Source organism: Coenobita brevimanus, chromosome 104 (assembly GCF_032717465.1).
Source record: "Coenobita brevimanus isolate Jiangsu-jjx chromosome 104, ASM3271746v2, whole genome shotgun sequence".
NCBI lineage: Eukaryota > Metazoa > Arthropoda > Malacostraca > Decapoda > Coenobitidae > Coenobita > Coenobita brevimanus.
This window is the reverse complement of record NC_137057.1, coordinates 5109968-5133001: the sequence shown is the minus strand read 5'-3', so window position 1 is coordinate 5133001 and position 23034 is coordinate 5109968. Positions and strand designations below refer to the sequence as shown.

Here is a 23034-nt window from a genome sequence, read left to right as displayed (position 1 = left end):
TATATAAAAAGTTGATGAAACGAATACGTGACAATAAAAAATTTTTAGTAATAAAATAACAACGAAATCATCACATGATAAACTTCATTACAGTCCCTTTCGGGACTTTGGCGAACGCTTTGCCATTGCACTTGACATCTCAAAGGCTTTCGATCGAGTCTGGCATAAATCTTTAATTTCCAAACTGCCTTCTTATGGTTTCTATCCTTCTATCTGTGCCTTCATCAATAGCTTCCTTTCTGGTCGTGCTATAGCTGCTGTTATAGACGGCCATCGTTCTTCTAGATCTATCAGTAGTAGTGTTCCTCAGGGCTCTGTCCTATCACCAACTCCCTTCCTTTTATTCATCAATGACCTACTAAGCTGTACATATAACCCTATCCACTCGTACGCTGATGATTCCACCCTTCACCTTTCCATTTGGTTTCCGCTATGTCCATCTCAGCAGTTACCTCAACAAACAAGGGATGAGGCTATGGCACATCTAATGTCTGACTTCGCTCGTATCTCTGACTGGGGTAAAAATAATCTTGCTGGTTTTAATGCATCAAAAACTCAGCTTCTACACCTATCAACCCGACACAATCTTCCACAGGAGTACCCTCTAAAGTTTAATAATATCCAGCTTAATCCTGTATCATCCTTGAACATGCTTGGGATTTCATTCACTCGGGGTTTATCTTGGAAAACTCATATTGCATCTCTTGTAAAATCTGCTTCCAAGAGATTGGGTGTGCTAAGCCGACTCCGTACCTTCTTTACCCCTGCACAGTTGTGACTTTATACACGGGCTTTATTCTCCCCTGTTTGGGGTACAACTTTCATGTGTGGGGAGGCTCCCCACATATATATATATATATATATATATATATATATATATATATATATATATATATATATATATATATATATATATATATATATATATATATATATATATCACCACAATTATTGTCATCGTCACGGTCATCGCCATGGCCATCATTGCATTAGCATTTTCAGCCTATCTTCATAGTCCGGAGACTCTGGAAAGGAGAACGGTTTGTTTTATCTTGGTAAAAAATTGAACAAGGACCGGTCGACAGAAGGCATAAATACGCTTGAGATTAGTTCTGAGTAATGTTCTAATTAAAAAGAAACTGACGTAACACTGATGTGTTGCTAGTCCTGTGTTATTCACTACACTGTACAGAATGGCAGGGAAAAAAGCTAAGGATCCACATATGTTGAGTAACAATCCGTTAGGTAGGAGCCGGTTAGTGCAATAGTTGTGTGTGTGTGTGTGTGTGTGTGTGTGTGTGTGTGTACTTCGGATGCTATTACTAGGATTTCGTTCTTTCATCTTGGAAACAAGGTTCAGGATGACTAGCTTGCCTGCAAACCCCAGTGCTGGGTCAGAGAAAGAGAGATGTCACATGATATTGACCTTAGATGATGAAGTGTTGCAATGTATCTAAGACTGCCTACTGATATACTATAGGACTGCTTGCAAGTGACTATGAGGTGAGTCAGGACAGGAATGAGTCCTAACCGTACTGCCTGAAGTACACCAACCCCCCGCGATAAGCCCGATCATGAAGGTGAATAAATAATGTTCAAAAGTGCCATGAGATAAGGTGTGACTGAACTAAGTCTTGAAGTAATCTGCTAATAGGAAAGTTGTACTTGTCACAATGTTCTGGTTGACTCCATTACAATACATTTACACCTGTCGACTACATCTGTTTTGGTTATAAGATTTGAAGAGGAAAAGTTCTGCAACTCTTACTCCTACTTGCCAGTTGTTCCCTTGTACCCATTTCGTACACACGGTATGGCATGTGCTACAGGTTCCGATTTCGAGTGAAAAAGTAGGGTTTTTCACGCGTAAACTGCCACGTCCAGACTCTCATTATTGTTGCTAGACTCATCGTCATCTGAGGTAGATGTTTCTGACCAGCTGCTGCTATCCGCCTGCTGAAGTCACTGAAGCGACCCTCACATGCCGTAGAGCCCCTTTAACTTGAGCGGACATTTGATGGGATAAAGAAAACGGGGGTGACTCTAAGGTTTCTGAACTTCTGACTCCGGGAAGAGGTAAGTAAAGTGTTGATTTAGTCGTTTGCCGTTTGTTGGCTTCGTTCGTTGGGTCCTGCTAATGGCTTCTGACATTACCATCACATTAGTCATCATCACCATCATCATCACTAATACAACAAGAATCATCATCATTAACGACACCATCACAGGAACCACCACCACCACCACCACAATCATCATCATCATGATCCAAACCATTCTCATTACAATGATCATTTATTCATTCATCATCTAATCCAGCGTTGCCCCATGAGGAGCGTAGGAGCCAGGGACTAGGCAAGATGGACCTGACATTTAAGATGAGAGTGACCAGCCTCACTCATCCGTGAGTGGCATCATGTGAGCAAGAGACCCCAACCACCCCTTGGATGTAAACCTGCACCGGCTCAATCTGATTGGAAAGCCGAAATTACACACTAAACCACCAGGGGCCATAATTTGGTTATATGGTTACTACCCAGCTTGGCAAATGGTTCCTGGTGTCCAGGAAACCATTTGGCTTGTCACTCAGTGTAGTCACACATAGACAGAAGGAATGAAGGAAAGAAAGACAGAAGAGGAAGGAATGAAGGAAGAGAGGAAAAGGCAAGCACGGGAGAGCAGCACTACATCGAGTGAGGGGATGATGAGCGCCCCCACACACATCATCCTAATCATAATCATCATGACAGCCATCATCATTAATATTATTATAATCATTACCCTCATCATCATCGTCATTCTCAGTGGTACAGTATGCATCATCATCATCGTCATAATACCCGTAAACATCAGAGTAATCCAAAACATAATTACTGTAAAGATTTCACTCATGGTTATCAAAATAATGTTTAAGACATTCCTACAATTATGAGTGTAAAAGAGTTTCTTGGAAATGTCGCGCCGAGTTTCTGTAATGGCAGAAGTGAAGATGGCTCTTAACCACTCCAGTCCGAGGACGCCTTCTTATCTCTGTCACAAAACACTTGGCTGTCACTGTTGTTGCTTAAGTCCAGTATACAGGGCAAAGCAGACCTGCGACCACAGATAAGCAACTGCTCTTTTGGGTCCGTCCTACAGTATATACATTATTCAGGAAACGGACGCCCCCTTGTGGCAGACATCGCCTCGCCAGGGTCAAACTACTGTCTTTCCCAACAGTGGAGTGCAGAAAAATGTGTGAACGTTTGGTTCCTGGAAGGAGTTCGCAGCTGCTACGCTCCATCCAGGGTATATAGTGCCACGACATGTAAACTCTTTGTCAGTGCCACGAGATGCTAGGTAAGTGGAAACAACGCAAGTTATCATATTGTTATTGTTGATGAATAGATTGAAATAAACTTCCAGACCTTTAAACCTACTTCAACGTTTTTCACAGGGTAAACTCTCGTGGCACCTTTCCACGTCCATTTCTTATACCCCCACCCCCTCGTCACTTTCCGTTTGAACAACATATAAAAATTTGTCTCCACTGCATTGGAATCACAATATTAATTTTCTCAGGGTGTAAGTTTCTGCCTCAACCCCATCTCCCACCAGCCTTACAGCCCATCCTCTTCATTCCTGTACTCACCTGGCCCATCTCGTTACCTCCTTCCCTTTGACGGTTTCATGGCGCGACAAAGGCCACAGATTCAACTGTCGTGATTGTTTGTGGTATTGTTAACACCAGACTACTTAACTTAGCATATGGGAGAAGTCTCACAGTGAAGGGATTAATGAAGGTTTTATCCATTGCCTCTAGTTCGAATGATCTTTCTTAAGGTGATTAAAATCGTCTGGAGGTTGCAAGAACAGAAGAATAGTTAGTCATCGGTTTGAAAGGCTTAGAGGGTAAAGAGTGGACTGATATCAGTGATGTTTTTATTTCGTTTTGTTATCTGCAGGCGATGTTATTTAATTGAAGAACTTTTCACACTGGAGGGGTTTTGTATATAACTTTCAGAAATCCTCCCATGGTCACGTCTTCTTTAGCCTTTCTATTCTAGCTCCTGCCAGGCGTTTTTATTTAGTTATCAGTGAATTACAGAAGCCTCGGTGTTAACAGCGGTATCATTAACCCTCCTCTGTGCGACGCTTTCATACTGTGTCCCATCTAGCACAAGACGATTCATTCACCTAAATAAGAGTCGAAGATTGGAGAACTTTAGCTCTTTTGCTGGTAAGGTATGTTCTAAACCCGAGTAAGACAACCTGGTAGCAGTAAGCATGAAATATACAAAACATCATCGTGGTGGAGAGGTTAGATGTCGAAATAGATGAGACGTTACTAAGGCATACTGAGACATATACAGTACACCGTGGTTCGTAAATAGCGCTTCATTGGAAACCCACGTGGCAGTATCTTAAGTGTTGCGGGGACGGCTCTGGCTGCTGGTGTAGGCATGGGTGTGGCAGTGGGAGTAGAATATGAGTATGTGACGCAGGACAGACATTTATTATAGTACATATTCCGTCCCTGCAATTTATGAAAAATTGCACTGGGGAGTGAGGAGAAGCGTTATTTTTGGACCACCCTGTAGTTGTAAATCTCTTCAGTGCGAAGATGTCTTTTGTAATAATATTCTTCCTAGTACCAGACAAAATTATTCAACACAGGAGGGGGCATTGGAAGTGGAGAGTTTAATGAAAACTGTATCTATCCTTCATACTAATCTATTATCAGACACCTTAATTTCGTACGTCGTTACTATGTACAAGTCGCCTCCAGGTCGTCCTACCCCCCATCTCTCACCACCCCTCATTTACATAATCTCTCCACCCCATCGCTCTGTTTCATCCTAGTCCCCATCTCCCATTCCCGAATTCTCACTCAGCTGTATGCTCTTAGTAATTCTCTTATTCCCCACCCGCTTCACTTGGTCAGAAATTTTACGGTGCTTCTAACTCACACTACGTCACAACATTCCCAAACTTCCTCACTTGTCTGCCGGTCTCACCACGTAAATCCACATGCTTCTGTCTCACATAACTAATCCATCCTATTCAGTGACACTGTAACGCTTATATTAAGATGGCACTTCTTTTTAAAACCTTTGACACCGAGGGGTCTTCTCGAATCTAAGCATGGAGGAGTTCGCACAGAGGGCAACACCTGTGCTCACCGACTGCTCTAGGGACCGACTCTGACTTTGCCCTGTGACCTTGACCGTTGACAGATTTCTCTCAGTCAAAATACTTCAGTATTGCCTAACCCTCAACCCTTCCTTCAATTTTTGTTCAGGTTGTATCAAAACTGTCTGAGCTGACTTTGCCCAGCGATTATGACATATTACCTTTCCGTGTGACCTGCAATATTTTACTGATCGTTCCCAAACTAGGATCACTTCATCCTTGTTTTAGTCTGAATTTTTCCACGCAGTTTAGTTGGTTTACAGTTATAAAAAATATTTAAATTGACTACCATGCGACTTTGCTTTTGGCATAATTTTCTTTAAAGCAACAATTTCTTGGATGCTCATCTTGTCATTCACCAAGTTTGATCCACAATTATATAATAAAATATGATTCAGTTACTTTGTTCACACACTGTTATACTGGTCAAAATTTTAACTTTGCTCTGACTTGATCTTTTACTGACTGTTCCCAGTACTGAATCCTTTCAGTCTTCTCTGACCCTCAGTACTTCCACCAAGTTTGGTTCAAATCAGAATAAAATTGAGTTGAGCTTGCCAGATAACTTTGGCATTTGACTTTTTCCTCTGATCCTTACCTTTGACTCATTGTTCTCAGTCGAATCCCTTTATTCTTGACTTATCCTCAACGTTCCCACAAAGTTTGGTCTAGATTAGATAGAAATTGTCCCTGTTGACCTTGCCCTGTGACCTTTACCTTTGACCAATAGTTAGAATAAAAAGTTCACTCTGTTAGTTGTTAACCCTTCCACCCAGTTTGACCAATATCTAACTAAAACTATTTCAGAAATTTTGTTAATAAACACACACACGGGTCGAAGTCTGACCCTGTCCCTTGACCTTGGCTTTTGCTTGACCCCATCCACTGGATCACTTCACTGTTTCTGTACTTTTGACCCTTCTGCAAAGTTTAGTCTAAATTGGATAAAAACAGCTTAAGCTGATTTTGCTGGGTCATCATTTGGCCAAGTGCAGTGACCTTGACCATTTGTCTATTGTTCTCAGAAACAGAAAGCGTCCTCTTGGCTTTCCCCTCAATTTTTAATCAAGTTTGGTTGAAATAAGAGAGAAACTCTTGAATGTGTTTTGTTGACACACATACACACACACACACACACACACACACACACACACACACACACACACACACACACACACACACACACTATGTGGAGAGAGAGAGAGAGAGAGAGAGAGAGAGAGAGAGAGAGAGAGACTGTTGTATATTCTTAATAGTCAACTGGTCAATAGGTGACGCAGTTCTTCCATTCGGACAGGTAGGTTACTGTAATATATTTTCCAGATTTATTTGGACAGATGATTAACCTTTTTAAACCGACTCAGTATTTCTTCCTTTTTTTTTTTTTTTTTTTGTTATTGTTGTTCGACGACGACGACACGATTCTGTTTCAAGATAGGAAGAACCTCTACTACTAAAGGGTTTAATGATATCCCTGTGGTTGCTCTGTGATGTGGGAGGGTGATTAAATGTGGTGTGGTGCGGTGTGGCTAAACGAAAGCCAGAAACCTTAACGTGAATGAAACACCTCGCGTCTAACTACTGTATATTTACTATAGGCGGAAGGAGATGTCCCTGCGCCTAAAAATCATCTCTATATGGCCAAAGCAAAATAGAAAATACGTCACGGACTGAAAGCGCTTATCAGTCACAGCACCAAACGTCAGGGTCTGGTTCTAAAGTAAAATACTCGTATATTTTTTACAGGCAGACTGTGAAATCAGTCATTTCATGGAACGACTAGTCATTTCCTGAAATGAGGTTAAACTGGGTTGGGTTCACATTGGCTAGAAAAATTTAAAAAGGTTGGGCTGGAAAACTGTACTGTAAGTTAAGTTAGGATAGGAAAGGCTGGACTAACTTATATTATGGCTTAGCTGACTTATTCAAATTATAACCATAAAATTAACCTCCCTTACATAACTTAATCTAAATTAATCTAACCAAACCTAAACTTCATCTTGACTACCCTAGTCTAACCTAACTTCAGCCGAAATTAACCAATCTAAATTTACCAAACCCCATTTTACTTCATTTCACGAACTGACCAACCATTTCACGAAAAGACTGGTTTCACAATCTGTATGTATTGCACTATTTGTTATTGTTCTTGTGTACAGTGAAAAGAGATTCATGAAGAGTGACATCAATATTCAGAAATATTAAGCCCAATCATTAAGTGGCGTATTTATCATATCATCATTGCCATCGATAGACGAAATTATTCAGCACTGGGAGGATCTGTAGCTGACGAGGAGCTGGTGGAGAATACATTAATTTTCGACAGATAGAACAATCTCCCCTGAATTGAATAAAATCGCAAGCAGGTACCAAAAAGTAAATAAAAAATATCGTTGTCTTGAAGAAGCTAAAGCATTTAATAAGATTACGTATTCAATTGATTTCTTCTTGCAACCGACTAACAAGTTCGCTCACATAAAAACAGCCCAGTAGTTCAGTGAACGAATGAAGGAAGAGTAATAGCTAACCCACCTGTTCTGATACTCTCTAGTCAGCTGAATAAACTGCTCTGGTATATTCAATACATATATATATATATATATATATATATATATATATATATATATATATATATATATATATATATTCTCTATCTATATACCTAGGCTGCTTCCCTTACATTCCATATATATATATATATATATATATATATATATATATATATATATATATATATATATATATATATTCTCTCTATCTATATACCTAGGCTGCTTCCCCTTACATTCCATATATATATATATATATATATATATATATATATATATATATATATATATATATAGGGGGTAGGGGGGTTTCAAGAATACTCCCCCAGTATCCCTGCTTGTCGTAAAAGGCGACTAAAAGGGTTGGCGGAGGGTTAGTGCCCCTCCCCGGAAAATAACTAACCGAAAAAACAAACAACAAGCCTCGGACAAGGACTGACCAAACGATGACGACCAAGGACCGGACAAAGGACTTGGTAATGGATACGTGGAATGTAAGGGGAGCGAATGATGAGGTGAAAGAGAGAGAGATTGTCCAGGTGCTTGAGGGTGCGAAAGTGGATGTATGTGGAATAACTGAAACAAAATGGAGAGGAGAAAGTGTGAGAGAATGGGAGTATGGATGGGGTATATGTGCAGGAGTAGGTGAGAATGAGAGGGCAAAGGAAGGAGTATGTATAGTTGTGAGTAAAAGATGAAAGAGGAGCATAAGACAGTATGGATCAGTTGGGTCAAGGATTGTGTGGGTAAAGTTGAAGGTTGGAATACAAATGTGGGCGATTGTGTGTGTGTGTATGCGCCAACGCAAGATCGTGCTAGAAGAGTGAGAGAAGAGTTCTGGACAAATGTGGAAGTGTGCATGGAAAAGTTTGGAAGGAATGAGAGAGTGTTTTTGATTGATGATATGAATGGTAAAGTTGGGAATGTGAAGGTGGATGGAATAGTTGGTGAGTGGGGTGTGCCTGCTGAGATAGATGAGAATGGGAGTGCGTTAGTGGACATTTGTGCTGGGAGGGGGTTGGTGATAGCCAATACCCTCTTCAGGCATAAAATGATCCACAGGTATACATGGCGAGTGATGAGAAGGGTGGGTGGTGAACTGAATGAAAGGAAGGCAATGATTGATTATGTGTGTGTGGATGAAAGGATGCGAAGATGTGTAATGGATGCAAGAGTTTATAGAGGCTGGGGGAGTGGACTTTCTGACCACTACTTGGTGGTGGCCAGAATTAAAATTCAAGTAAGAAGGAGGAATAGAAAAAGGGAAAGACGAGAGGAAGGAGTAGTTGCAAGGAGAGTGGAAAGGTTACAAGAGGATGAGAAAAGGGCAGAGTATAAGAGAGAAGTGGAGGAACGATTGGGCAATTATGAATTGGAGCAAATGGGAGACGTGGAAGGTGTGTGTAGAATATTTACAGAAGAAATATGTGCAGCATGTGATGTGGTGTGTGGAAGGAAGAGAAGACGGAGGGGGGTGCAAGGAACAGCGTGGTGGACTGAAGAGGTGAAACAGGCTGTGGCACAAAAGAAGAAAGCATACAATGAATGGATGAAAAATAGGGGCGTGGAACAAGTTGAGAGGCGGAAGAGAGAGTTATATGTAGAAAGAAAGAGAGAGGTGAAAAGATTAGTAAGAGAGTAAGAAGAAAGTGGATGAGGAATTTGGAAGGAATTTGAGTGTAAAGTGGGGGGACTGTAAGAAAATGTTCTGGAAAGAGGTGAAAAGAGTAAGGCAGGGTGGAAGTGAAGTTAGCAGGGGAGTGAAAGATAAAAATGGTAGATTACTAGTGGAGAAGGGAGAAAAAGTGAGCAGATGGAGAGAACACTTTAAGGAATTGTTGAACGTAGAGGATGGAAGTAATGCGAGTATAAGTGGTTGGGGAATGGCTGGGAGAAGGAGGGAGGTGAGAAGACAGGAAGAAATCAGTAGAATATAAGTTGTGGAAGCAATGAAGAAAGTTAAATCGGGGAAAGCCCCAGGAATTGATGTGAAGTGTGGTGAAATGCTGAAGCATGGGGGAGAGATAGTAATAGAATGGATGTGGAAGATGTCCAGACTGGCCTGGGAGGAAGGTAGAGTCCCGGAGGATTGGAAGTCAGGTATAATTATTCCCTTGTACAAAGGAAAAGGGGAAAAAGAAGTGTGTGGTAATCATAGAGGCATTTGTCTTCTTAGTATAATAGGAAAAGTGTATGGTAGGATACTTATTGACAGAGTTAGAGAAAGAACAGAGAAATTAGTTGGAGAAGAACAGGGAGGCTTTAGGAAGGGAAGAGGTTGTGTAGATCAGATATTCATTCTTAGATCTTTAGTGGAAAAGTTTCTAGAGAAGGGAAAGAAGTTGTATGCGGCTTTCAAGGATTTGGAGAAAGCATATGACAGGGTGGATAGACAAGGATTGTGGAAAGTGTTAAGAATATATGGAGTAGATGGAAAGTTGTTGAATGCTGTGAAGAGTATGTACGATTGTGCGAAGGCTGCAGTGCGTGTGGATGGTGAACTAAGTGAATTTTTCTCTTTGAAAGTTGGGTTGAAACAGGGATGTGTCATGTCTCCATGGTTGTTCAATCTGTACATGGATGGGGTAATAAAAGAGGTACAAGGTAGGGTAGTGGATGTTGGAGTGGCCCTGGTGAGAGAGGATAGTGTTTGGAAACTCCCTGTACTGTTGTTTGCAGATGATACTGTGTTGTTGAGTGAAGACGAAGGGGAGCTGCAAGGCTTGGTGGATGAGTTTGGGAGAGTGTGTAAGAAACGGAATCTAAAGGTGAATGTAGGGAAGAGTAAAGTGATGGTCTTTGAGAGAGGTGAAGTCAGTGAATGTATAACGAGGTTGGATGGTGAGGAATTGGAAAATGTATGTTTAAGTACTAGGGTAGTTTGATGAGTATGGATGGAGGTTTGGAGGGTGAAGTGCTTGAAAGGGTACAGCAGGGAAGAAAGGTTACTGGTTCTTTGAAAGCAGTGATAAGAAACAGGGAAGTGAGCATGGAAGTGAAAAAGTTACTACATGACAGTATTGTGATACCAACTCTAACGTACGGAAGTGAAGCTTGGACGTTGTTGGAAGGACACAAGTCAAGAGTGAGAGCAGTGGAAATGAGTTATTTAAGAGGAGCCTGTGGAGTCACATGGAGAGACAGGCTGACGAATGCGGATATAAAGGAGCGTTGTGGTGTTGATGTGGATGTGATACGAAGCGTTATGAGGAACACACTGAGGTGGTTTGGCCATGTGGAGAGGATAGAGGGTGAAAGACTGACGAAGAGAGTGTATGTGAGTGAGGTGGATGGGGGAAGAGGGAGAGGGAGGCCGAGGATGAGATGGAGGGATGGGGTGGAGAGGTATATGAGAGAGGGGGGTGTGAGTTGGGAGCAGGGCAGTGAAATGGCGGGGGACAGGGCGCCTTGGAGGCGATTTGTTTGTGGCCACCCCAAACGGGATTGAGGCGTCTGGCAATAGATAGATAGATAGATATATCTGTGATACAATGGTAGAGTGCTCGTCTCGCACGCTGGAGGACGCGGGTTCGCCCCCCGCCAGTTGTAAAAGCTTTGGGAGGCGTTCAGCGAGCCACTTTCTGCTTTGGCGGACATAAAGGGTGCTGTGGTTGAACCAGTGTCGCATACTAGTATGCTTGCACCCAATCGGCTTAAGGCGGTCCGATTACACTTGGTTCACAGACTACACACACATCCAAAGCCACTCCAACATTACAATCACACTCACAAGCACTTCTCACTCTACATACAGTCTCTACCAGACAGCCTAAGCCACTGGGTAGAGATACATTGGCTGTATCATCCCTGCTTCGGTAGGGATAGGCCGGTCCTGCAGTGGACACCTAACGGCTGATGTTGATTATATATATATATATATATATATATATATATATATATATATATATATATATATATATATATATATATATATATATATATATATATATATATATATATATATATATATATATATATATATATATATATATATCCTATGAGCAATCAAGTGAGACTGATTTTGTAGGAAATGACACATGCAGCCATGCAACAGCTTACACAGATTGATCATTTACTCACGTATACACATTCTTACCATTTTTCATGATGTATGTAACTGGTCAACAATGGAATTGTCTTCCAAATTCTGTCTTTCCCACTGCCTGTGAGCTCCAGCATTTTTAAACGAATTAGTCAACGCACCTCAAATAACTTGAGTTCAGCTCTTTAGCTTCTGGTTTTATTAGAAAAAAACATATTGTGAAGGACTCAGCTAACCACTAATATGACATTCTATATATAAAAACCTCAAGCGCACGCAGACATGCTTATTCTACACTATAATCCTTGACGTGCTTGTGTATTGTTCCTTGGAATGCCTTGTGTACAGTGAGCTGAGAGTTAATTCTGCCACGTAAAATCCGATATCGTAACTACACACACACACACACACACACACACACACACACATTAAGTATGACAAAAGCTAACCTTCTTAACACAGTATGTGGATACATCATTGTTTTGCTCTCTCTCTCTCTCTCTCTCTCTCTCTCTACCTCGATGTGTCTGTTTGTCTGTCAGTGTCTGTCTGTCTGTCTGTATCTATCTCTATTCGTGTCTGTCTGTCTGTCTGTCTCTTCTATCTGTGTAAATATCTGTCTGTCTGTTTATCTCTGCATGTCTGTCCGTCTGTCATTAACTTTATCAATGCACACACACACACACACACACACACACACACACACACACACACACACACACACACTTAGGTACGTAAACAGACTGACACAGATAAATGGCAGATAGAAGAACAGAGAAGCATACGTACAGAGACAGCCAGCCAGCCAGACAGACGGACAGAGACAGTCTAACACACACACACACACACACACACACACACACACACACACACATGCATGCACGGAGGCACACTTCCCCTTCCTTTCACCTTGAACACAATTCTCACGCTGACTCCCACTTCCTGTATGACCCTCTCTCTCTCTCTCTCTCTCTCTCTCTCTCTCTCATAATCACGGAAATGAATATATCCACGGCTAAAAATCGTTACTCTTGGACTTACACATTCAATCTCTCTCTCTCTCTCTCTCTCTCTCTCTCTCACACACACACACACACACACACACACACACATGCCACAGCGAACGTAGAAATAGTCAGATCTGTGCACAACCTCTCTCTCTCTCTCTCTCTCTCTCTCTCTCTCTCTCTCTCTCTCTCTCTCTCTCTCACACACACACACACACACACACACATGCCACAGCGAACGTAGAAATAGTCAAATCTGTGCGCAACCCCTCTCTCTCTCTCTCTCTCTCTCTCTCTCTCACACACACACACACACACACACACACACACACACACACACACACACATGCCACAGCGAACGTGGAAATACAATTAACTCTGTGCATAACCCCCCCCCCCCTCTCTCTCTCTCTCTCTCTCTCACCTCCATTACAGCAAGGATGTAGAACCCTTTGTTTTTCTTATGCAAGGGACGTCCGGTACTCTATGGTTTTCATTTACACATTAACTCAGGTACAGTTTCCCTCAGTTTGTCTTCGTTTTGCCAATGATCTCCATTCTTTCAAAAAATGTCTTCAGGCATGTTGAATGGAATGTGTGTGTGTGTGTGTGTGTGTGAAAGAGAGAGAGAGAGAGAGAGAGAGAGAGAGAGAGAGTTACAAGGACAAACTTGTAGGTCGTCGACCCTTACTGTATACAGAAGCACGCCTTCACAAACCCTCCCGGCTGCCGATCACGTTCTACCTACAGACCACATTCCTCTAATGATTTATAATCGATGAGGCGAAAGATACCTTCCTTGCATGGTAATATGATGACCCAAGCTTTGTTAGCACAATGAAAAAAAAAATTAGGATAACAGTACAGGGTGATTCACAGTGCTGAGGCCACAGGCAAACCCCAATGTGTCCGGTATTAATGAACGGATTTAAATGCACATGCACACTTACAAACTTCCGTCTATGTCGGTCTTGTATTGTCTTTGAGAAACTTTCCATAATTTGTAGTTCAACATAAACCGGAAATGAAATACTGCTCTAACCAGCAAGGCGGTGAGTGTGCGTCATCCAGCCAATTTCGCTGATTCAGTGATCATGTTATATTCGATAACTGACCTTGTATTTTTAATTTTCCTGATCTGATTCAAGATTTTCACTTGTTACTGGGACACTTATAGGTAAAAACAAGCCTTACGAAGATGCTTAACTAAAAGAAAAAAATTATATGATAGAATAAAGTCATCCGAGTGGATGAACTGCACCGAGATTTTAGCTGGTTTGGAATTCTGCATAAAATAATATCTAAATGCTGAAAGAGACAACCTTAAAAATTTGGTATAACTGCAGGTCAGTTGTAATGAAATAAAGTAATACCATTTAACCATGGAAGGCGGTGGTTGAATCGGTAGAAAGGTGATCTGCAGTCCCGATGGACCCAAGTTCGAAACCCCGCTGGGGCACTGAACAGTTTTAAGGATTTGAATTCATAAATAGCAGGCTTTACTGATCTACCAGATGACCCGCCGACATGTAAAAATAGCCCCGCTAATACCAATATACCAGCACTGTATAAGACAGCTTTATCATGTATTCAATATGAACGGTGGGTGTTTGCGCCGAAGTGTTGAAATGCTATATGCAGGAGGACTACTGGGCCTTGGATGCAGCCTCTGAAGACTATGCCCACAGTCGGACACACAAAAAAAAAATAATAATAAACTGGTCAATTAAACACGAGAATATTTATACAGTCTTGTGGTCTCAAAGTAGTGAATCACCCTCTATATTGAGTAATAATAAAATGTGCACCTTACCCCACGCATTTTCCAGTAACCAATAACGGGAGGCATGATGCTCTTTGCTGCTCGCTCTGTTGATGCTGACCACTGCAGCGACTTGTTACTGTTGCTGTAAATGTGCACAGATAATTGTTATGACTGATGTAAGCAATGTGGTAATTTAGGACTGACTGGTGCTGTGATTGTGAACTGATTAATTTTATGACTGTTGTAAAGGGTGAATGACTGAAGAATGGCATACTATGAAAGTACGCTGATCAGTGCTATAACTGAAATAACTGCTGAATGACTGGTGAGTGAGAATATAGGGTGACTAACGCTATGACTGATGGAGGTGGTGTTATGACTTGTGACTGGTGTAGTGAGTGTTGATTTAACTAGGGAATGACTGCTCTTGTGACTGGTGCTGTGGGTATGGCCTAACTGGACTGAACTGGCTGTGATGACTTTTGACATATTAATCTCATGAATAACTATACTCTTTTTTACTTTATTTTGGCCTGAAATTGCCATCTCTCCAACTTGAATGCTGAGTTATGGAAAAGATGTAAAGCCGTAATATTGTGTTGTTACTTCACTGACCTACATGAAATAATCTACCAAAGTATATTTAGGTCAGGTTAAGGTATGAAGAGTATAATATTAATGTGGCTAACTGTTGAATGACTAATGACAACCATAGTCGCGGCGCACGACTCTGAGGTTGTCAGTATCGTACCCTGGTAACCTAAGACATAACAGTGCGTCCGATTTCGTTTCATAATACTGTATACACGAATCATATTACACAGGAATATATTATACACGAAAATTATTTTATATGAAAATATTATACACGAATATTATTATATACGAACATATTTTACACGCATATTATTATATACGAACATATTATACACGAATCACACGCGTATCATATACACGAAATCGGAAGCACTGTTGACGGGTAGCTTGCCAGGGCACGATAATGACCACCTCAGTGTCGTGCGCTGCGACTGTAGTACTGTAGTATGAATATTAGTATAAATGATCTAACTGGTGAATGACTGACGATGTACAGGTAAACCGCAAAGACTAATGGCTTCTGCTGGGAGACAGATCTTACTGGTGGTATTAACTGAGTGAGGGTTTGGCTGTAACTGACTGCTGCAGGACGCCCCTCGCTGCCACTGATCATGCATGACCTTGGTCGAGCTGCTAGGTGTCGTCGGGGAAAATAATGGGTTGGGATTCACAAACGAACTCAAGATCACCTTGCCGGCGCTGTTGTGATTTGCTTTTACAGGAAGTACAAGAAGCCTGCAGATGATTACCATAGGTCTTGTACATCTTGGAAAACAAATGCTACTTTCGAGGGGAAAATTATCCTAAGATATACTATGTTCTACAGGAAGGACAAGGGAAGAAGGAAACCGAATCTTATTACAGAAGTGTCTTCAACTGCAAAAACCAAGTCCGAGCTACTACGTCTGTAAAAACGGGGCTAGGAGTGTTGCAGTATATTTTTAGGCGGGTCTTATATTTGCGCTATGTATTTGCTATCGCCAGGCAGTTATGTTCAGTGAATTGGGTCATATTTTCGTCCGATAAGGAAGCTCCCTAACTCCTTTTCCATACCAGTTTATTTCAGCACCTGTTATTTTAACAATTACTTTTATCTTAAGTATGCAGTCAGTGTCGATAATTCAAAGGGATACATGACACAAGAGAATAGTAAGGTGTAACATGCAGAATAAATCGCTGAGGAAGAGGTGTTAGTAAGCTTCCTCGCGCTACATGTCATTGTCGTGATGATAAAAAAAAAAAAAAAAAAAAGTCCGGCAGCGTATTTTATTTTATTCTTGCAATCACCAGACGAATTTATTATCTAGCAGTGGAGTGGTTGATGGAGGCTACAGGTCCGTCAATTGAGGAAGCTGCTTGACACCTTTTCCTAAGCGATTTCTTTTGTTTACTACACCTTACTGTCCTCTTCCCTGTTATTTAGAGCCATTCAGTATCACCATCCTCTGCATCAATAACGTACAAAAGGGTATTAACCAGCCATATCTAGAATTAAATCGCTAAAGAAGAGGCTTTCAGGAAGCTTCCTTAAGCAACCTCAAGTATTATCTTAGTTTGTACATGTAACTCCTCTATTAAAAAAAAAAAGAAAATAAAAGGGCAGAATTATCTGGTGGCAGGAGGAAGAGAACTGAGAGCCAGGCAGCATACCACTACACCTGGTTCGATTCCCAGCATATTGGTAATTTATCAGATGATTTTTCCTGCGTACAGTACAGGTTTCTCTCTTCATTCTGACTTGTCGTAAGTGCTTGGGATAGATTAAAAGCATCTACTTGCCCGAGTGCCAGGGGGTTAACTCATCCTCTTGATGCTCACAGTGGGGGCGAAGGGACGTTGGTTACAAGATTGTGACAACGTGAAATGGCTTACTTGGTCGTGGTGTAGTGGTATGCTGCCTGGCTCTGACCTGAGAGTTCCGGGTTCGGTTCCCAGCATATTGGTAATTTATCAGATGATTTTTCCTGTGTACAGTACAGGTTTCTCTCTTCTTGCCTCGCATCCTCTTGCCTTTTGCCTATCTTCTTTCGTTTTAATGTAACACTCCGATTTTATGTGACCAGGCTTTGCACAATAATAACAGAGAGTGTTACTTGAGTTCGACCTATGAGGTGATAATCCATTTGCTTGTCTTTGTGCCGATCGGTGTCTACTAGGACTTCGGCCAGACGTCTGTGCCGCCCTGTTACCTGGTGTGCGAGAACGAGTCCTTGAGCTAACCTGACTGTGTGCTTGTTTCTGAAGTGGTCGAGGTTGTCTCTGGTCCTTGCCAGGACTTGACTTATTTATCCCTGCTATGATTTCTGGCACTTTGATCCCTGTCCTGTTGACCTGACATGATGTGTCAGTCACGCCAGTTTTACTGCAGTTTAATTCCACATCATAAATGAAATCAAGTAAACTCATCCCTGGATTATATGGGATGGGTTTTGAAATTTTTAATATCCTATCAGGAAATTGGTATAGAGCTGCTATGTAGCCAATGATGTCAACGACATGCACTGGTGACATATTACCATCCTCTGTGACCCAGTCTGAGTTTTCTAGGCTAGATAAAAGAGTCTTCTTAATGGTGGAAATATCTGCTGTAATCACCCCTAGATCTGAGCCTCAGTGTGTTTGCCCAAGTAGGTCTACTATTTTGTGTAATTCTGTGATTATACCACCAAGAAAATTCTTGCCGCCAGAGAATTTCCTAAGGAATTCTGTCTTAAACTGCTCAAATGTTGAAGCTCTCAACAGCTTGTCTGACCGTAACAAATTATTAATTTTGGCCATGTACAGAATGCAAGCAAGGATTGCTAACCTGGAATCAGTGTTTAAGAACTGTTCTGTACAAGTGAGACATTTTGAGTAAATATTGTAAATAGTGTATATATATTTTATATAAAATAACAAAATATGGGTTACACATAAATATAGGCTTACTTTAATTATACTATCATATGTCATATATATATACACAACAAGTCTTTCTCATATATCTTGTTTAACTGACTACAGTAGACTTGCCACTGTATTATTTTACTGTTACTATTATATCATACGTGTTCAGTTTTATAATTACATTATCCCAATTATGTAACTTTACAATATTATGTATTTCACTTGATTACCTTACAAATTGATTGTAATAGTATGCATTAGTATGTTATGACAATATTTACTGTCGATGGTACGCCAGTTTCGCGTGACCGAGAGATATGTAGGCATAATATAACACAATACTATATGTAACTACTGTATATAGCTATAGGTAACAATATGTAGAACAAGTAGTTATGAATGAGTCCTCCAGGAAGAGTTCAAGAACACATCCTCTTACCTAGACGAACCAGGAATATCAATTCACATAATGTATATCCACAACCTTTGTTGTCCCAGACCATCAAGAATTCTTAGCCATACGATGTATCTCAAACTTTCTCGTAGGCCAGACGAACAAGAATTTCATGATGTATCCAAATACGTGGAGTAACCAGTCCTAGCCGTTAGTCGACGTAATAGGAAATTTATCATACACATCCTCCCCACGCTCTGTATAATGTCAGAGAGATTCTTTTCAGATGAGAAGGGGGGTGTGAGAGAGAAAGGGGAAAGAAGGGCTGGTGAAAAGGTCCGACGTTAGTCTCTCACACTACTAAACTGTAGCTCACCTTTTTTATAACTTTGTGCAATAAACTTGTAACCCAAGAGTGCTGTAACTCACCTCGTTGACACTACGTCTCACTACTTCATTCTGACGATCCATAATCAAGTGCCCTATCTCACTACAAGTACCTAAAACCACGCTATCGAGACTGGTGGCCAGATAACCTTCTCTGTATAATTACACCCCTCGGCTACGTCTACTTACACTGCTTCACTTCATTAACCCCTTCATTAATTAATGCCTTCACTTCATTGACCCCTTCACTTCTTTAATCCCTTCACTTCATTAATCCTTCACTTCATTAATCCTTCACTTCATTAAACCTTGCACTTCATTAACCCCTTCACTTTATTAACCCCTTCATTAACCCCTTTACCTCAATAACCCTTTCACTTCATTTACCCCTTCATGACTATAGTTCATTAACTTGAATGTGATCCAGATTTTCGTCCTTTCGCAGCATATTTCACATATTTCAGTGACAGAAAAAGACAGTGCTACAGGTCTACGTCCTTCCCATTGCACTCCTTCGTGACTAGCATCATATGCTACCTCTTGCTACAGCTCAGCATTCAAGATGGAGAGGACAATTTTAGGCCAAGTTAGAGTGAACAGAGTATAGGCATCTACCCTAAGTTGAATAAATCGTACGGTGGCAGCCAGAATAAAGTAATGCGTTAGGGGAGGGAAGGGGTGGTGGGTTTGTTCCTAGTCCCAGCCAGGAGTCAGTTCCGAGCTGTGTACTAGAATGTGGTAGAGTTAAACACAAGGTCGTTCGTACACTGCGTTCCACTAGAGACTCACTTGGCAGTACCTTAAGATTCAGGTACGACTTAGTCTGCTGATGTGGGCGTGGGTGTGACACTGGGAGTAAGAAATGAATACATGATGCAGGATAGACAATGATAACGCTGACTGTGCCATTCCCTCAGCACACAAAGAATCACTTGATGGTGTGGAAGAGGAGCTTTTTATATCGTCCTGAAGGGGTTAATGAAGAAAGTTTCAGCTAGAGAAGCCTCCCTGATCCAAGTAATATTGCATGAGAACAGCAAAAATAAAATGTAAAAAAAAAAAAAAAAATTGGTGTAAAAAATTGTCCTGCGCTGGGGCTGGTGCACGAGGATGTTATAATTAGGCTTTCTTGCTCAGCTGAGAGAGAGAGAGAGAGAGAGAGAGAGAGAGAGAGAGAGAGAATCCCTATAACTCATTTTCCGTTGCTGGTCCACCTAGACATTTTATTTATGCAAATATCAGGTGACTTTATTCCCTGGTGCGAAAACGTAACAATTAAGTGATGAAAGAAATAAAAGGAGACTGTTTTTCCATTTCACTACGACGGGTATCTACTGTGCTGAAATAGCCTCACTGTTGCAAGTGTTTAAGAAAGGAAGAAATGAAAGGAAAAGAAAATACTGAGACAAAGACGTTAATGTGCAGCAATGAGGAAAAGTTCGACCAGAATCCTTCATTAGTACTTTGTTTTACTGACTTTACATCTCATTCCCTATCAAAAGACAGAACGTCTTATCCTCTCTTACTCTTTTGTCAGTGTGTTTCATATTGCTGTCTAACAATAACAGTTCATATAACACCTTCCACTGCCACAAACTGCGGAGATGTATCGATGAAGTTAAGCACGTACTTGTACAATGTATCTCCCTCTTCCACCACATCACGTCTCTCGAATGCGCCTAACGGTGAAGGAAGTAAAGAAAAAAAAAAATCGTGAGTGTGCTGGTGAAAGCGTGTACCAGCTGAACCCAACAACTTGCCCAGTCATCCCCGCCACGCATGCCGACACTCAAGGCCCCGCCACTCCCAGCTCGCAAGCAGACATGGGGCCGCACTCTAGGTGGCAAAGGAGGCCCCATTGTATTCCTTCCTTACCGATTTATTTGCACAGTACTCTTTATCATTCTCTCGCGTGCTGCTCCGTCATTGCATCAGCGCTTGCGAAGTGAGAACGGGTGTTGTTTTCAATGGTGTGTGTGTGTGTGTGTGTGTGTGTGTGTGTTAACAAATGGCTCAATCAGTTTTTAACCAATTTTACCAAACTTGGTGGAACCGATGTGTGTCAATCAGTGAATAAACTTGCTGTGCTTAGAATAATAGGTCGAAAGTTAATCCCACAAAGCTTGGTCGAAGTCTGGAATAGTAAACAGTTACTAGCCTATTTAAAACAAACTTGCGGGTCGAAGGCAAGGCTACTGTAGAATGAAGTATGTCATTTTTGAAAGCAGTTAGTCAAAGGGTAATGTTAATGAGCAAGGTAAAAATTTTATCACTGTGCGTGTGTTAACAGTACAACTATTTTTTTTTTTTCATCAGATTTTAGCCAAACTTTGTGAAAAGGTTGACGGTCAGGCTGTGAGTAAATCTCTTGTTTTTTTTAGAACAATAGGTCAGAGGTCAAAGTCAAAAGGAAAGGTCAACGTAAAGGTTTTATCCTATTCAGACCAAATTTTGAGTCAGGGTTGAAGGACAAGGCACAAATAAACGAATATGATTTTGTAAACATTCATTCAAATCTTAATGTCACGGGGAAACGTCAAAGGCCAAGATCAAAAGGCAAGGCCAGTTTAAATAGTTCTGATCTGATCTGAATCAAACTTGGGGAGAGTATGAAGGGACAGGCAAGGGTGAAGGGATTTGTTTTTTAAAACAATTAGTCAAATGTCAAGGTAATAGGCTGAAGGCAAAGTTCGACCCGTGTGTCTGTGTGTAAAAAAATAACTAAAACATTTTGATCTAATTTGGGTGAAACCTGGTGGATGAGCTGAAAATGACCCAAGAGGTTGACAGTTCTTTCCTTTTTAGAACAAATGGTAAAAAATCAGGGTCACACAGCAAGTTCAAGTTAGAAATGAATTATCCGATGCAGACTATACTTTATGCAAGGGTCAAGCTAAACTCAGAATAGAGAGATTCAATGTTAAAAACAGTCTTGTACAAGGTCATTGTCACAGGGCAAGGCTACTCGGAAAATTCAAGTCAATTTTGATGTATTAGAACCAAAGTTGGTGGAGTGGATAAGCGTTAGGCAAAAATATAACTCCATTTTGAAAGTAATCTCGTGATGGTCAAAGTCACGAGGCAAAGATATATATTCGACCCTTAGACCAGCTGGTGGTCGAGGATGTTACACTGTCCGAGTGTTCCTTCTTGACTGAATATTGACAGAGTTTGCGTTAATAACATAAATGATATTTAGGTGCAGAATAAATAACTAAGGAACATGAGTTACGATATTTCCAAAGCCTTATACAAGACGGCCGACACACTGACGCAGACTGACTGAGAAAGCACAGTCCCCTTCACTGCTCTGCCTGTATGTTGTGGGTTTGAAATATTCTCACTGCTTCCTGCATCACATCTGACGTTGATATGCGGAATGACAAGAACATAATGCAGTTCGTTCGTTCGTTCGTTTAAAGATTCCCCGCACCTATAGTAAAGGCCGGGCCATACATTAGCCCGGTCCGTGGGGTATGGGATGGTTAAAAAACAGTAAAGGGGGAGGACAGGACCTGGGGATTGCCCAGCACACACGTCCTGTCTCCTGGCTGGCTTTGTGGTGTGTGTGATGATGCAGTGATAAGGGATTTTCTTAATACAACTTTTACTCCGACGTATACAGTACATTCCGACAACTTACGTCAGAATAGAAGTCTTACTCTAGATGACTTAAGAGACAAACGAAGTGCCACCATCTTAGCGATTTATTATGCGTATTCCATTTTAATCTCTCTCTCTCTCTCTCTCTCTCTCTAATTGTATCGATATAATTTGCATCAGTAGCATACAAAGTTAATCACTGAGGAAAAGGTGTTAAGAGATCTTCATAATAAATTACTACCTTGTAATCTGATTCACTGTGACGAGGTGCTTGTTGTGGTATCCTCGTCAGCTAAGGATGTGATATTCATAAATTATCAGTTTCATGGTTACATCTTGTCCCCTTTATTGTAGTTTACCCCAAACGATTTTGTGTACAGTAGTTGAGTACATAGGAGTACAAAGGAAGTACAGGTAACAGGAGGCCTGTTGGTCGATGACGAGGGCACCTGCTGGAATAAAAATGCTAATTCTACAACGTGTAAAAGAAAAGGATAGAAAAGAGGAAAGTTTTACCCCACCCACCTCGCCATTCGGCTAAACCGGCAAGAGAAAGATTTTTAAAAATCACCATGCTTCTTAGAAAGAACAAACATGGAAATTTTATAAGAGATGCAGGAGATGAACCACTA

General features: G+C 41.1%; 1 protein-coding gene across 1 annotated transcript in view; it reads right to left on the bottom strand.

Moving 5' to 3' along the window:
• Positions 1–15702, bottom strand: part of LOC145415967 (glutathione S-transferase Mu 2-like) — an 89305-nt gene extending 73603 nt beyond the window's left edge. Inside the window, exons 1-2 of the mRNA XM_080285070.1 lie at positions 15674–15702; positions 14584–14677 (exon numbers count right to left, since the gene is read on the bottom strand). Of these exons, the coding sequence (XP_080141196.1) occupies positions 14584–14619 (36 nt within the window). The 5' untranslated portion in view covers positions 14620–14677; positions 15674–15702. The remainder of the gene's footprint in view (positions 1–14583; positions 14678–15673) is intronic.
• Between the last annotated feature and the right edge of the window lie 7332 nt (positions 15703–23034).